Genomic DNA, 14,431 nt, shown 5'->3' on the forward strand with positions numbered 1-14,431 from the left:
AAATAAATTTAAAAAATAAAAAATAAAATAAAATCATGCTTCCTAACAATTAAAAAAAAAAAAGACGCTTACTCCTTGGAAAGAAAGTTATGACCAACCTAGACAGCATATTAAACAGCAGAGACATTACTTTGCCAACAAATGTCCATCTAGTGAAGGCTATGGTTTTTCCAGTGGTCATGTATGAATGTGAGAGTTGGACTATAAAGAAAGCTGAGCGCCAAAGAATTGATGCTTTTGAACAGTGGTGTTTGAGAAGACTCTTGAGAGTCCCTTGGACTGCAAGGAGATCCAACCAGTCCATCCTAAAGGAGATCAGTTCTCGGTGTTCATTGGAAGGACTGATGTTGAAGCTGAAACTCCAATACTTTGGCCACCTGATGTGAAGAGCTGACTCATTTGAAAAGACCCTGATGCTGGGAAAGATTGAAGGCAGGAGGAGAAGGGGACAACAGAGGATGAGATGGTTGGATGACATCATTGACTCGATGGGCATGGGTTTGGTTGGGCTCTGGGAGTTGGTGATGGACAGGGAGGCCTGGCGTGCTGTGGTTCATGGAGTCACAAAGAGTCAGACATGACTTGTGTGACTGAACTGAAGTATTGACTGTATTCCTTATGTGAACATTACATCCCAGTGATTTATGTATTTTCTATCTGGAAGTTTGTACCTCTTAATTCTCTTTACCTATTTGGTTTGTGAATATTCATTAGAAGGACTGATGCTGAAGATCCAATACTTTGGCCACCTGATTCAATGAGCTGACTCGTTAGAAAAGATCCTGATGCTGGGAAAGACTGAAGACAGGAGGAGAAGGGGACGACAGAGGACCAGATGGTTGGATGGCATCACTGACTCAATGGACATGAGTTTGACAAGCTCTGGGAGATGGTGAAGGACAGGGAAGTATGGCGTGTTGCAGTTCATAGGTTTGCAAAGCATCAGACATGACTGAGTGACTGAACAACAACAAATAAATGAAATTATCCAGTAATTTTTTTCTGTTTGACTTATTTCACTTAGCGTAATACCCCAGGTCAATATTTAAAAACCAGACACTTGATTAAAAAGTGGGCTGAAAACCTGAATAGACATTTTAAAAAGGACATACAGATGGCAACAGGCACATGAAAATGTGCTCAGCATCACTAATCATCAGGAAAGGCAAGTCAAACCCTTAATGAGATACCACTTTACACCCGTCCAAATGACAAATTATCAAGAAGACAAAAACCAACAAATGTGAGCGATGATGTGGAGAAGAGGGAACTTTTTTCCTGCACTGTTGCTGGGAAACAACTTGGTGGGAATGTAACTTGGTGAAGCCACAGCAGAAGACAGCATGGAGATTTCCCAAAAAGTCAAAAAGAGAGCTACCATAAAATCTAGCAGTTTTACCTCTGGCCGTTTATCTCAAGAAAAGGCTACTTTGAATATATATGTATGTGTGTGTGTGTGTGTGTATCCCTATGCTCATTGCAGCACTGTTTACAATAACCAAGATATGAAAGTGACCTAAACATCCAACATGTGTCTTGAATTGCTCCCCACGGCATTTGGGTTTAATTATGTGGATGATGGAAGTGGTTGGAGAGATTAGAGTAACAGAGGAATGATGCATGACTCATGCTTTACCAGGCTCCGTCTGGTGGCAGAGTAGAGAATTTCCTGGGCGAGGCTAGTCTAGGGTCAAGTAAAACTCCTCAGGAGGTTACAGCCCTGATTAGGAGAGATGGCCAACACTTTGCTCCTCTTTTGCAGCTAATCTGTGATGCTCATCCGTTCCCTCATTTCACACCTCCTGTATCATTAATTCCCTTCCTTGAGGTCTTCTGAAACTATCCCCCCTCCTCTGATTCCTCTTTCACTCCTTGGTTTCATTTATCTTTTACTGCCTGCTTTCTTGGAAACCCAAATGATTCTGATTGTGACATGTCAGAACTATTTGCAGCATCCTTTATCTGCTGACACCATGAGTTCATAAATACATAAAATTTAGCCCCATGCTCTCCTTTTTGTGGCCACTAACAGCTTTAGCACCTGCAACAAGAGTAGAAGCACGATGGATGGTGTGGAAGGAGATATTTATCCCATAAGAGGTTGACACTACCTGCCAGGTTATTTCAGGAGGCCTCTTGGAATCCAGGCAAGCTTGACACTGGCACAATTTAGGATTATGAGATCTAGCTCCATGCCCTGCATTCATGGTTTAATGTTTGGGCAAGATTCTTCCCCACCCTGAGCTTCCATTTTACATCTGTAAAGTGGGAATCAAACAACCCCAACACTATTATCTCAGCGTTTTCGGGGAATTCAATAAGAGAGATGTGAGAAAACTTTCTTGGCTTCCCTGGTGGCTCAGACCATAAAGAGTGTGCCTGCAGTGCGGGAGACTCGGGTTTGATCCCTGGGTTGGGAAGATCCCCTGGAGAAGGACATGGCACCCACTCCAGTATTCTTGCCTGGAAAATCCCATGGATGGAGGAGCCTGGAAGGCTACAGTCCATGGGGTTGCAAAGAGTTGACACAACGCAGCAACTTCACTTTCCTTTTCCTGAAAGAACTTTCTAACGTGTGCTGTGCAGTAGAGATGTTAGTGATTCATTTATCAAGAAAGAGAAACTCAGGAATGGAGTAGAAAGTGAGCAGCCATGATGAGGTCTTTCTCTTCTCTTTGCTGTGAAGTCCATGGAAGTGCATCTGCTTAAGGCACATGTGTGTGTGTTTCTTCATGGTGGGATGTGTGTGGGTCAGAAAGAACATCCCCCTACCTCACCCCAGCCCCTACTGACTGGGTTGGTAGGGGCCCTAATCTTGTCTCTGTTGGGGCAGAGCTCTGGTCACAGACCCGTGATCTGTGAAATTGGAATCTAACGCATAAATCAATTCAGAGCAACATGGGCTCCCCATACTCTGAGCAATTCTCTCAGCCAGTGGACAAGCTTTCCAGAAGAGGAGTCGTCTCTAAAAGGACAGGAATAGCAGACTGACGGGGCCTCTTGCATCACTGAGTCCCTGACACCCTGCTCACCTCTCCTGGTATCTTAGCCTAATGCCCATTCCATGAGTGTTCTTTGATTTCCATCTCTGACTGATTGCTAACATCTGAAAAGATAAGCCGTGTATAGTCGATGAGGACACTGTGTTTCTAAAACATGTATAATTAGTTTATCTTGGCAGTACTATAATTGTGTATTTCTATGTTCCACCTGAGTAATATCTGGATCTTAGTCACATCTGCACATGAAGCACTTAGAGCTTTGACCATGCCGAGGCTGTCAGTACACAAGTGACCAGATGAGAGATGTGACCTGTGGGGTGCTCTTCAGGCACACGTCTTCCTTCACGGTCTTCGTATGTGAGATTTTTCAAGTCAGGTGTGTCTGGCTGTTGAACAAAGGGAACAAAGGTCATGCCTTGTGTTATTTCCCCTTGCAGAGCAAGGCCGTTTGCCTTTGCTAAGATGTGGCTCTGGCTGCACATTTTTCTCAGGACATGACTAGACTGTTGACACTAGACAGATTCTAACCAGCTGGACCAGGCCTTGAGGTGAATTGGGAAGGTGATGTCGTGTAAGGGTTAGTGAGAAAACCATCATATTGGCATATGCTTTGGAGGAAGGTGAAAGTAGTTTCCACAAGGATTTTGTTTCCAAGAAGAATAAGAAAGGCTGTGGGTTTAGCTGAGTGAATTAAGTTGTCAGTAGTTATCAGATGACACCGTAATCTCTTCATGGGGGATGTATTTTGTTTTCCTCTCAGTGGGGAATATAGACAGTTGGGTCCTCGTGACAAGCACCTGTCCATGTTCCTGAGAGGTGAGATAAAGTCCTGGGTTCTGGAGACCCATGGGGGAACCCTTGGGCAGGGGTAGACATGGGGCTAGAAGCCAGAATTATAACCAGTGTGCCGCTTCAGCCTTGGGTCTCACTATTTCACACAGTGACTCTCATCGTGAAACAGCAAACGTTGAATACTGGCATTTCAGAGCAGAAGACTTGCCATATTTCTTCATATTATTTACAGCATATTTTGATCAATAGCTGTTGGGAAGCCACTTGTAGTCATGAAGCCTCAGTTTCTCTATATGTATGTGCGGGATTGTAGCATGACCCTCCTTAATGCTACCCAGTGTTTGCGTGTGCTTATTCGCTGAAACATGTCCCACTCTTCGCAACATCATGGACCATCAAGCTCCTCTAACCATGGAATTCTCCAGGCAGGAATACTGGAGTGGGTAGCCATTTCCTCCTCCAGGGGATCATCCTGACCCAGGGATCGAACCTGGGTCTCCTGCATTGCAGGCAGATTGTTTACAGTTGGGCCTTCAGGGAACCCCAAAAGGGATCCAGAAAAGGCACCAAAAGGGGGCAGAAATGAATAAAAATTCCTGACTTTCTGACTTTCCCTGAGAATCCTCTTCCAGCTTCCCAGGTCTGTCCTTTGTTGGTACTCAAGCTTCCATCCATTTGTCTCTGCTGCCTCTCTCTAGGGCTCCATTTCCCCAAGGATCCCAGAGGTATGCCCCATATTGAGCTTGGTTGTGTGTCTCACTCCCTCCAATGGAAGGCCGCTCCCAAGGGCAGGGACTGTATGGTTTCTAGTCCACAGTCCAGCACAAAATGGGCACCTTAATTAATTCACTTGAACTGAAGCAATGGACAGATAAATGTGTTCAGACAATACAATTCTCATTGGAATGTGCATTTTCACAGGGTCCTCCTTGAAGAAATCTTAACCCAAAGATGACAAACTGATGGTAGAAATTTCATGCTCCATGAGAAGCTCCCAAGAAAATAAAAAAGTGCAGGAGATACAGTTCAGACTTGCTGCACTTTACTAATGAGACTTCCACTCACTTGGGCCAGTATGGAACAGCCCTGGGAACTCTCAGGCCAGAGTGAGGGAAAGAGTTACCAAGAGATGAGTATTACTTTCTGCAGAAGGAGTGAAAGTGAGACAGGATAAAGGGAGAAGGAAGTGCACAAACACAGCTTACATGTCTTGTGTTTCTATTAAGTTTTAATAACCTATGAGGTTTTGTTTTTCATGTAATCTATGGTTATTCAGGCCTGGCAGATGCAGGATATGGTTCCAGTACTGAAAATGAGCCAGAGTAAATTATCAACGCTCCGCCCTCATACTGCTCCCTTCAGGAATTCAGCAGGGGTAGAGGGAGGCCTGAGCTTCCCAGGTGGCCCTAGTAGTAAAGAACTCATCTGCCATTGCAGGAGACATAAGAGACACTGATTCAATCCCTGGGTTGGGAAGATCCCCTGGAGGAGGTCATGGCAACCCATTCCAGTATCCTTGTCTGGAGAATCCCATTGACAGTGAGCCCGGCAGGCTACAGCCCGTGGGTCACAGAGTCAGATATGACTGAAGTGACAAGTGCACAAAGGGAAGCCGACCAGCTGGTCATACCAACTGCTACTCTAGGCCTCCTCTGTATCAGCTCCTTGTTACCCAATAAAAATTCCCTGTGCTGTACATGCTAAATCGCTACAGTAGTGTCCAACTCTTTGTGACCCTGTGGACTGTAGCCCTCCAGGCTCCTTTGTCATGGGATTCTCCAGGCAAGAAGGCTGGAGTTGGTTACCATTTCCTCCTCCAGGGCATCTTCCCATCCCAGGGATCTTACCTGTGTATCTTAGGTCTCCTGCAGTAGAAAGTGGGCTTTTATTCTTTTACCACTAGTGCCAACTGGGAAGCCCCCAAATGCTCTACGTATCCAGAAGTGGGAACCCATCTGCTCTGATCCACCGACACCCCACGTACCCCAGAGACAACATGCCCTTATGTGATCTTTTTGGAGTCCTCTTGCTGTATGTGCCACATCACTGGTGGCTAAGGATGTTGGGGTCCTCTTGGCCATTGGGCTGCTTTTTTCTCTCTTTTTACACCCTTTGATCTTGGATTGCAGCCTTTCCAGAGAGAAAAGACCATTCTTTAATCTAGAATCTGACTTGCAGGATTCTCTGAGGGTGGGACAGGAATCAGGCTGAATTGACACCATTGGTGCAGCCATCACCTTCTCCTCCATGTCCTGCCTCTCCTTCTGGGGCCCTCTTGTGAACAGGATCCTGATGGATCCTCCAGAAAGTACAGAGACAGTGATGAAGGCCCAGCCAGGCACTGTTGGTGTGTCAACAATTCAGGAAGACGGCGTGGTCACCAAAGAGCCACAGGGAGAGGGCACACAGATGCCCAGTGTCCTTAACCTCTACCAACTCAATTCCATCTACCTTTCTGGATATCCACTTCGCCAAAATCACTCTGCTAGGTACCTGGGACATGACTGTGACTAGTATCCAGCATGTGCCCAAGCTCTTGATCCACTGAGGGGACTAGACTTGGAAACTGACTATGGTGTGGGAGATAGTAGAATTGTGTGCAGGGGACAGAAATCCCCAGAGGAGGAAATTGTTATATCTGCTCAAGGAGGTTTATTTGGGAAATCTCTAACACAGATGTTCTGTCAGAACTTCATTTTGAAGCATAGTTAAGGGTCTACAAGGAACAAAGGGGCATTCCTAGACAGAAAAAAAAATCGTATGAGTAACAATAGCAATAGCTACAGCCATCTTGTTTGACCCCCTAGAAAGAGATGGCATCCGACTCCAGTATTCTTGCCTGGGAAATCCCATGGACAGAGAAGCCTGTCAGGCTGCTGTCCATATGGTCACAAAGAGTGGGACATGACTTAGCAACTAAACCACCACCACCATCTTATTTGAAGGATTTCAGACATTTTGGACCACAGGCAAACATAGAGATGGGGCAGTCTAGAGTAGAATTAAAGCCAGTGACTTTATTTGAGTTTCTGTAACCTTTGGGCTTACTGATAACACTGATTGAGTTGTTTATTGATTTCCTACAGAATATGAACTCAAGGGAGTTCAAATTGTAATGTGTATGATGCTCGGCCAACTACCAAGGCAGAGAGGGCTCCTGCAGGTGGAGCCCAAGTGGCTCTTCTATTGGTTGCAGCTCCAGCTCCACCTCCTTTCTCAGTACATAAATCTCCCAACCGCACTGAATCTCCACCTGAAGTGAACAGAAGCTCCACACTCAGAGGCAGGCAGAGAGCAGCACACACAGCTCAAAGGAAACTCAGAGGAGGGAATCGCCAAGAAAAGTGGCCATGGAGCTCATCCCAAGCTTTTCCGTGGAAACCTGGGTTCTCCTGGCTATCGGCCTGGTGCTCCTCTATGTGTGAGTAACCGTTAGGCTCATCTTTTCTGTAACCTGGGTCTTGGGGTGCTAAGCAGGAAAGGGGGTTCCTTTAGTTTTTTAAAGTTCAAAGTAAATGGAGGGGAAGTTGCTCAAGCATCAGGTGCTATGAGCAACAATGGGTTATTATTGATCTTACCCACATTTGTTGAAGGAGTTAACTTTATTCCCGAGTTGCTGTTAGCATAGTTAGGAGGGTTTGTGACATTCTTTGCTCCTGTAAATGACCCTCTGATTGACTACCAGTTTGCATGGACCTAGACTAGTCAACCAGAATCCATTAAGGGCAAATTAAAAGCAACTGACCCATGTACAGCATAGTCCTCACTGCTTCCCATGGTTGGGAATCCTGGAGGTAAGAAGTAACGTGGGTGTTTTGTTTCATTCTCTCCGACTTCTGGATTCTGTACCTGCTGCAAGAGACATGAAGAAGGATTGGCCCCTTTGTCACTCAGGAGTTCCTGCTCCAGACCCTCCTTCCAGGTGTCATTTGCACAGGGCACCGGGTGCACCCAGACTTTGTTGGGAGCCTTTTTTTCATACTCAGCCCTCCCCCTTTTCTGTGCCCCTCCTCAGGCATCCCTTCCTAAGACTCAATTCCCGCACCCTGTCCTCTGCAGAATTATCTAGTTTCCAAATGAGAAAGCTTAAGATCTGAGGAGACTTTGTAGAAAATCTGAAATTATATTCATTTCTTTCACCTTTTTTTTTTCAATCTCTGGAAGGGTTAGAATCAGTGTATATATTTATTTCCCTGTGATACGAAATCTGCTAAGGCTACTTGAGGCACAAGCCCCAGAGTCAAATTAGGATTTTAATGATTTTTCCCTGTATAAATATGGCACAGGAGGTTGAATTAAAACCCTCTAGCAGAAAAATTCCTTTCAGTGTTGAGATTCTGTTATCATGCTTTAGGTTGGGACAGGAGTTACTTCCAATGAGTGATTAGAGATAACCCTACAAATCACATTTGGTTTCTGTGTCAATTTCATTTTCACTGCTGCTGCTGCTGCTGCTGCTAAGTCACTTCAGTCGTGTCCGACTCTGTGTGACCCCATAGACGGAAGCCCTCCAGGCTCCCCCATCCCTGGGATTCTCCAGGCAAGAACACTGGAGTGGGTTGCCATTTCCTTCTCCAATGTGTGAAAGGGAAAAGTGAAAGTGAAGTCGCTAAGTCGTGTCCGACCCTTAGCGACACCATGGACTACAGCCCACCAGGCTCCTCCATCCATGGGATTTTCTAGGCAATAGTACTGGAGTGGCTTGCCATTGAGGAAATTATGATGACATATACATGGGTAATATTAATCTCATTTTAATTACTTGAAGGAACCGTTAGGAATTTAAGGTATTGCGGCAACATATTTTCTGTCTGATATTATAAAATTAATTGGTACAGTTTAATTTCATTCTATTTAGTACTAGGTTTAAAAAACTGATATGAGTATTTCCAGCATGTGTTTTTTCCCTGAAGGACAAAAGAGGACTCTTGTCCAGTACCTAGAAAGGTATGCAAACAAATTCACCCTCTAGAATAATGCCTTGAATATGAATCTAGTTTAGTAAAATATTCCTGTGATATATCTTTTTAAATATACATGTCCAGCAAGCTATTTTAATCTTCAGGGCAGATGAGTATACATGCCTGGGAGCTGATGATGATATGAGAAACATCCAGGAAGAGATCGGGATGGAGGAGAGAATATTCCTCATTTCTCAGCAGACCCCCCCCGCCCACAGATTCTCCTCAGACCTGGTCCCACAGGAGATCAGCAGGGTTGGCATCTCATCTGCTTGAAGCCTGAGGAGAAGGCACAATCTCAGTCACACTGTGTGGTCCGTCTGACAGTGGGGCTGGTACTAGTGTCCCCACCAGGCAAACGTCCCTGTAGCCTGAGAAGGTTCTGGTGCAGCCAGGAATCAGCCGCTGCAGGCAATGTTCTCCTTATGCTGACATAATGTAAAGACTATAAAAATGTTGGTTTATCTTTAGTCTCTTCCTTTTTACCCAAAATAGCATTCAGTTCAGTTCAGTCGCTTAGTCGTGTCCGACTCTTTGCGACCCCATGAATCACAGCACGCCAGGCCTCCCTGTCCATCACCAACTCCCGGAGTTCACTCAAACTCATGTCCATTGAGTTGGTGATGCCATCCAGCCACCTCATTCTCTGCCATCCCCGTCTCTTCCTACCCCCAATCCCTCCTAGCATCAGAGTCTTTTCCAGTGAGTCAACTCGTCACATGAGGTGGCCAAAGTATTGGAGTTTCAGCTTTAGCATCAGTCCTTCCAATGAACACCCAGGATTGATCTCCTTTAGAATGGACTGGTTGGATTTCCTTGCAGTCCAAGGGACTCTCAAGAGTCTTCTCCAGCACCACAGTTCAAAAGCATCAATTCTTCGGTGCTCAGCTTTCTTCACAGTCCAAAACTCACATCCATACATGACCACGGGAAAAACCATAGCCTTGACTAGAGGGACCTTGGTTGGCAAAGTAATGTCTCTGCTTTTTAATATGCTATCTAGGCTGGTCATAACTTTCCTTCCAAGGAGTAAGCGTCTTTTAATTTCATGGCTGCAATCAGCATCCGAATTACTGCACCAAAAAGTGAAGAGTTAGAAAGAAGCCAAATAATTCACTCAGTCCACCTGCTGCCTTGGTGGAACCATGTGATTTAGACACTAGACCAGATCTCTCTGTGGGACCTGTGTTGCCAACATGGTCACTCAATGGCCTGACATCACTTTTGAGTTCATGTAGCACACTGAAGGTTCAGACGCAGAAATTGACTTGCCCTGTTTGTGAAGAGAAACAGGAAAGGAAGACAAACCAAAGGGGAATCAACTGGGGTGGCAATAGTCCAGGTCACCCCTTTTGTAGCAGTTTTTGCCCACATCTCCACCACTTGCTCTGGAGGAAAGAGAGATATAGCCAACTGGACTTGGCCAAGGTACCTCTGTGTGCACTTACAACATAGGTACTTTCCTGAAATTTTTTTTTGTTCTCTTTTCACATACTGTAAGATTGCTAGATTTATACAGAGATTTGAACCTGTGCTACCTTAAAGGCCACCTTTCAAAGAAAGAGAGATAGGAGCTTAGTCCAATATTCTGGAGTTTTTTATGGTCACTCATTTTTGGTCACACAAAGTCTTTTGCTCTACACGGGAAGGTAACTGAAGACTAGGAGCCTCCGTATCTCTTAGCTGAATGTGCCTGTAGGGCATGTTGAACCGTTTATACACAGCATGCTTTTCAACCATACCTTACTAATTTGCCTCTACAGAGTTAGCCTTGGAGGCCTAGCAAGTTCACGTTTAAATCATTGATGGCAGTCTCTTCCTTCAGTCTCTCTTTTCCTGTACTCTGTCATCTTTCAGGAACACCAGAGTGAGCAGGCTTGCAAAGATCCACAACTCAGAACTGTGAGCTTGCACAGATAATACATGAAGGATAACCTGCAGACAGCCTGCCATAGGGACCACTAGACCTGATTGTTTTTTAAGATAGTGGAAGTGCAGATGAAGTAGTCTAGCTGCTTTGTGATTGAGCATCTTTGGAAAAATGAATGTATTTCAGGCCCTGGGCTTAGCAGATGATTGGAGGACCAAATACCATGAAGTGGGGAATAGTTTGGAGATGGATCTTTTAGTCATTGATTCATTTATACAGTTTCAGGGAACAAAAGGGTCAATCACCCTTTTTTGTAGTTCAAGTCAACCAAATTGCCTGATGACAGTCATGGGTGTAGCTGAAAGGTACTCAATTTCTATGATGGTAATGGAAGCCTTGAACACAGTTTTCATTATACAGACAAGAACACTGTGCTTGTTTTAAGGCCTGCTTGTGAAGACAGAGTTAAGAAGAATCAGATCTTAAAATGAGATCAGATCATGGAGGGAGAACCCACTCCAATGTTCTTGCCTGGAGAATCCCAGGTACAGGGGAGCCTGGTGGGCTGCCATCTATGGGGTCACAGAGTCGGACATGACTGAAGCGACTTAGCAGCAGCAGCAGCAGCACGGAGGGAGCTCTGATACATTGGCCACTTGATGGGAAGAGCTTACTCATTGGAAAAGACCCTGATGCTAGGAATTATTGAGGGCAGGAGAAGAGGGAGACAGAGGATGAGATGGTTGGATAGCATCACTGATTCAATGAAGATGAGTTTGAGCAAGCTCCAGGAGATAGTGAAGGACAGGGAAGCCTGGCATGTTGCAGTCCATAGGGTCACAAAGAATTGGACATGACTGAGTGACTAAACAACAAAACAATAGAGAAGAAAGGAAAAGGATGATAACAATGCCAAGGTAGACTCTAGTAACTCTGTCGTTGGGCAGAGGCAGTTAACCAAAATCTCATGTTTGATACAGAAAAAAAAAAAGTTTCCCCTTTGTATCTAGAATGAGAATCTCTAAATCATGGAAGAGTTAACTTGCTGAACACATATGAATGAATTTTTTTGGAGGAATTATAGCCTAAACCTCTCAGGAGCTCTCAAATTAAAACATTTATCAGGCATCCACTCTAGGATTGGGACCTTCAAGATTTCACTTGATGGTGAAAGTGATATTGTCTCACTGTGGAAGAGGGAAAGGAGATGATGAGTGAAAGTAATTATTGCTTTTGGAATTGCTGTTATTATTTATCACCTACATGTTATCTCTTTAGGTTGACAGTTCCAGTTCTGTGTCTGTGACTGGCCAGCTCCACACTTATTCCACAATCCCTCACCTGGGTTTTCTCTTTTGCTTTATAGATATGGAACTTATTCACATGGACTGTTTAAGAACCTGGGGGTTCCTGGGCCAAGACCTCTGCCTTATTTTGGAAACGTTCTGTCCTACCGAAAGGTGTGTGTTTGATGTCCTTTTTTTGCTATGGTTGCAAATCCCAGCTGAGTTCCATAGTAAAATCTCTCCTCCTCAGGAGGCAGTTGAGAGTTTTCTTACATCCCAAAAGTGGCATCATAGGCCCCACCCGCACATGCCCTCTTTACCCCAGGCCTCTATTGTCAGCTGTCAGGAGCCTCAGGTTTGCCTCCTCAGACAGTCGAGCTCTCTTAGCTGAGTCAGCACAGGACTTGAAGTTTCATCTTGTAAGCTTTGTGAAGATGATCTTCTCTCTGCCAGGTGCAGATTCCCAGCAAGGCACAGTCCTACTAATTATCAGGAGAAAAGCATGAAGGGATGCCTGGTCGTGCCTCTTAAGCAGTGTACAGTACAGTCAGATGAGTCCTGTTGGTAACATAAGCTCTGGGTACCCTATTTACTCCTTTCTCCTGAATTGCTTGGATGCTTCAGTTCTAAGTATCAGGTAATTTGCACATACTTGGATTCTCTCAAGAACTGCTAATGCCTGCAGTTTCATTTTTTTTTTTTTCCATTTTCTGCTCTATCTCTTGCTACACATGATGTCTTTTGGGATATGAAAAATGGGCCAAAAGCTTTCTGCTTTTCTTCTGTGCCTTCAAAGCAGGCACCTCATGGGTGAGTTTGAGCAAGGAATGAGTGTAACTGAAGCAAGGTTGTCTATTTGCTTCAGATACTTAACCACTAAATAAGTTGTGGAGTTTTTAAAAATAAGGCAGAATCACATATACAAAATTCACTAGAAAGGATATGATTTGACAAAATTATTAGAAGTTTAATTTAACTGAAAGGAGTGTACCAGGTTGCAGATGGACTGTGAATTCTGATATTCCTCCAGCTCAGATGCCTCCCCAGGCCCGACCCCTGAACTGAAGGCCGTGAGCTGCGTCCCAATGTTCAGGGGCAGAGCCCTGTGTGCATGCTGCTCTCTGGCTCAGATTTCCTGTCCTGCAGACATGAGGCTTGTCTCTCAGACCCTGATTCTCCCACCTGAGCTCTTCACTGTCTCATACTGCCTCGGAACTTCCTGAACATTTTTCCATCTGAAGAAGCAGTAATTTCCTCTCCAGCTTTCCCAGATGAACTCCTTAGTAGATGCCCCCCAACCCACATTTCTGAGACCTTCATTTACTTGTTAAAGCATTAAATATCATGATAGAAACTTAGGGACGGGCTTTTTTTTTTAGTTATAGAAGTAAAAACTCAGGCCAGGGTTTTTGTTTTTTTTTTCCTGTGTATATGTGTGTGTAGCAGAGTTTTATTAAAGTATAAAAAGGGACAGAGAAAGCTTCTGAGACAGACATCAGAAGGGGAATGGAGAGTGCCCCCCTCACTAGTCTTAGCAAGGGAGCTATATACCTTTTTGATTGGTTATTACAATAAATCAAAAGAATGTCTCAAATTTGTAAAGGTCTTACCAGACCCACTCCCACAATTTACAAGTTTCAAGATAACAAGATTAGTTAGAAGGTTCTTGCTAAGGAGAAACGTGTCCTCAAGCAAGATACATTGTGATATTGACAAAGACAAAGCAATATAGAAAAAAAAAGATTTTGTCCTTTTCTCCTTGAGAGCCCCAGACTCCTTTCTCCTCCTTGGGGAATCTGGACTTTTTATCAACCTGACTAGGAATTGACTCTCTCATTCCCCCCTTTTCTTTTAGGAGAATTATGTTGCCAAGGGAAAGGGGCATCATTTTCATTCCATAACTACTTCCTGCTCTTGAGGGGTGTAGTCCCTAAATTGTTGAGGCAACATATTCTCCTAACCCTCATGTTGAGGGTTTCTGATCCAGGGGCCCCAAATAATAGTTTGAGGAGCCTGTGGCATTCATAGGAGCTTGAACAACCATTTGTAACTTAAGAGGTTTAAGCCAGTTAGAAACAAATCCAGTTACATAGTTATAGATGTAAGGCAAAATGGTCATTCAGTTCAGTTCAGTTCAGTTCAGTCGCTCAGTCGTGTCCGACTCTCCGCGACCCCATGAATCACAGCACGCCAGGCCTCCCTGTCCATCACCAACTCCCGGAGTTCACTCAAACTCATGTCCACAGAGTCGGTGATGCCATCCAGCCATCTCATTCTCCATCGTCCCCTTCTCCTCCCGCCCCCAACCTTTCCCAGCATCAGAGTCTTTTCCAGTGAGTCAACTTGTCACATGAGGTGGCCAAAGTATTGCAGCTTCAGCTTTAGCATCAGTCCCTCCAATGAACATCCAGGATTGATCTCCTTTAGAATGGACTGGTTGGATCTCCTTGCAGTATAAGGGACTCTCAAGAGTCTTCTCCAACCAAGTTAAAACATAATCAAAATTAAAAGGTACATTAT

At 44.6% G+C, this 14,431-nt stretch overlaps 1 protein-coding gene across 1 annotated transcript in view; it reads left to right on the forward strand.

Moving 5' to 3' along the window:
• Nucleotides 1-7,064: 7,064 nt before the first annotated feature.
• LOC129545713 (cytochrome P450 3A24) overlaps nt 7,065-14,431 on the forward strand; it is a 46,447-nt gene continuing 39,080 nt past the window's right edge. The window contains exons 1-2 of the mRNA XM_055410245.2: nt 7,065-7,215; nt 11,992-12,085. Of these exons, the coding sequence (XP_055266220.2) occupies nt 7,145-7,215; nt 11,992-12,085 (165 nt within the window). The 5' untranslated portion in view covers nt 7,065-7,144. The remainder of the gene's footprint in view (nt 7,216-11,991; nt 12,086-14,431) is intronic.

This window comes from Moschus berezovskii, chromosome 27, assembly GCF_049115385.1.
Source record: "Moschus berezovskii isolate FMDL1 chromosome 27, NW_MosBer_1.0, whole genome shotgun sequence".
Taxonomy (NCBI): Eukaryota; Metazoa; Chordata; class Mammalia; order Artiodactyla; family Moschidae; genus Moschus; species Moschus berezovskii.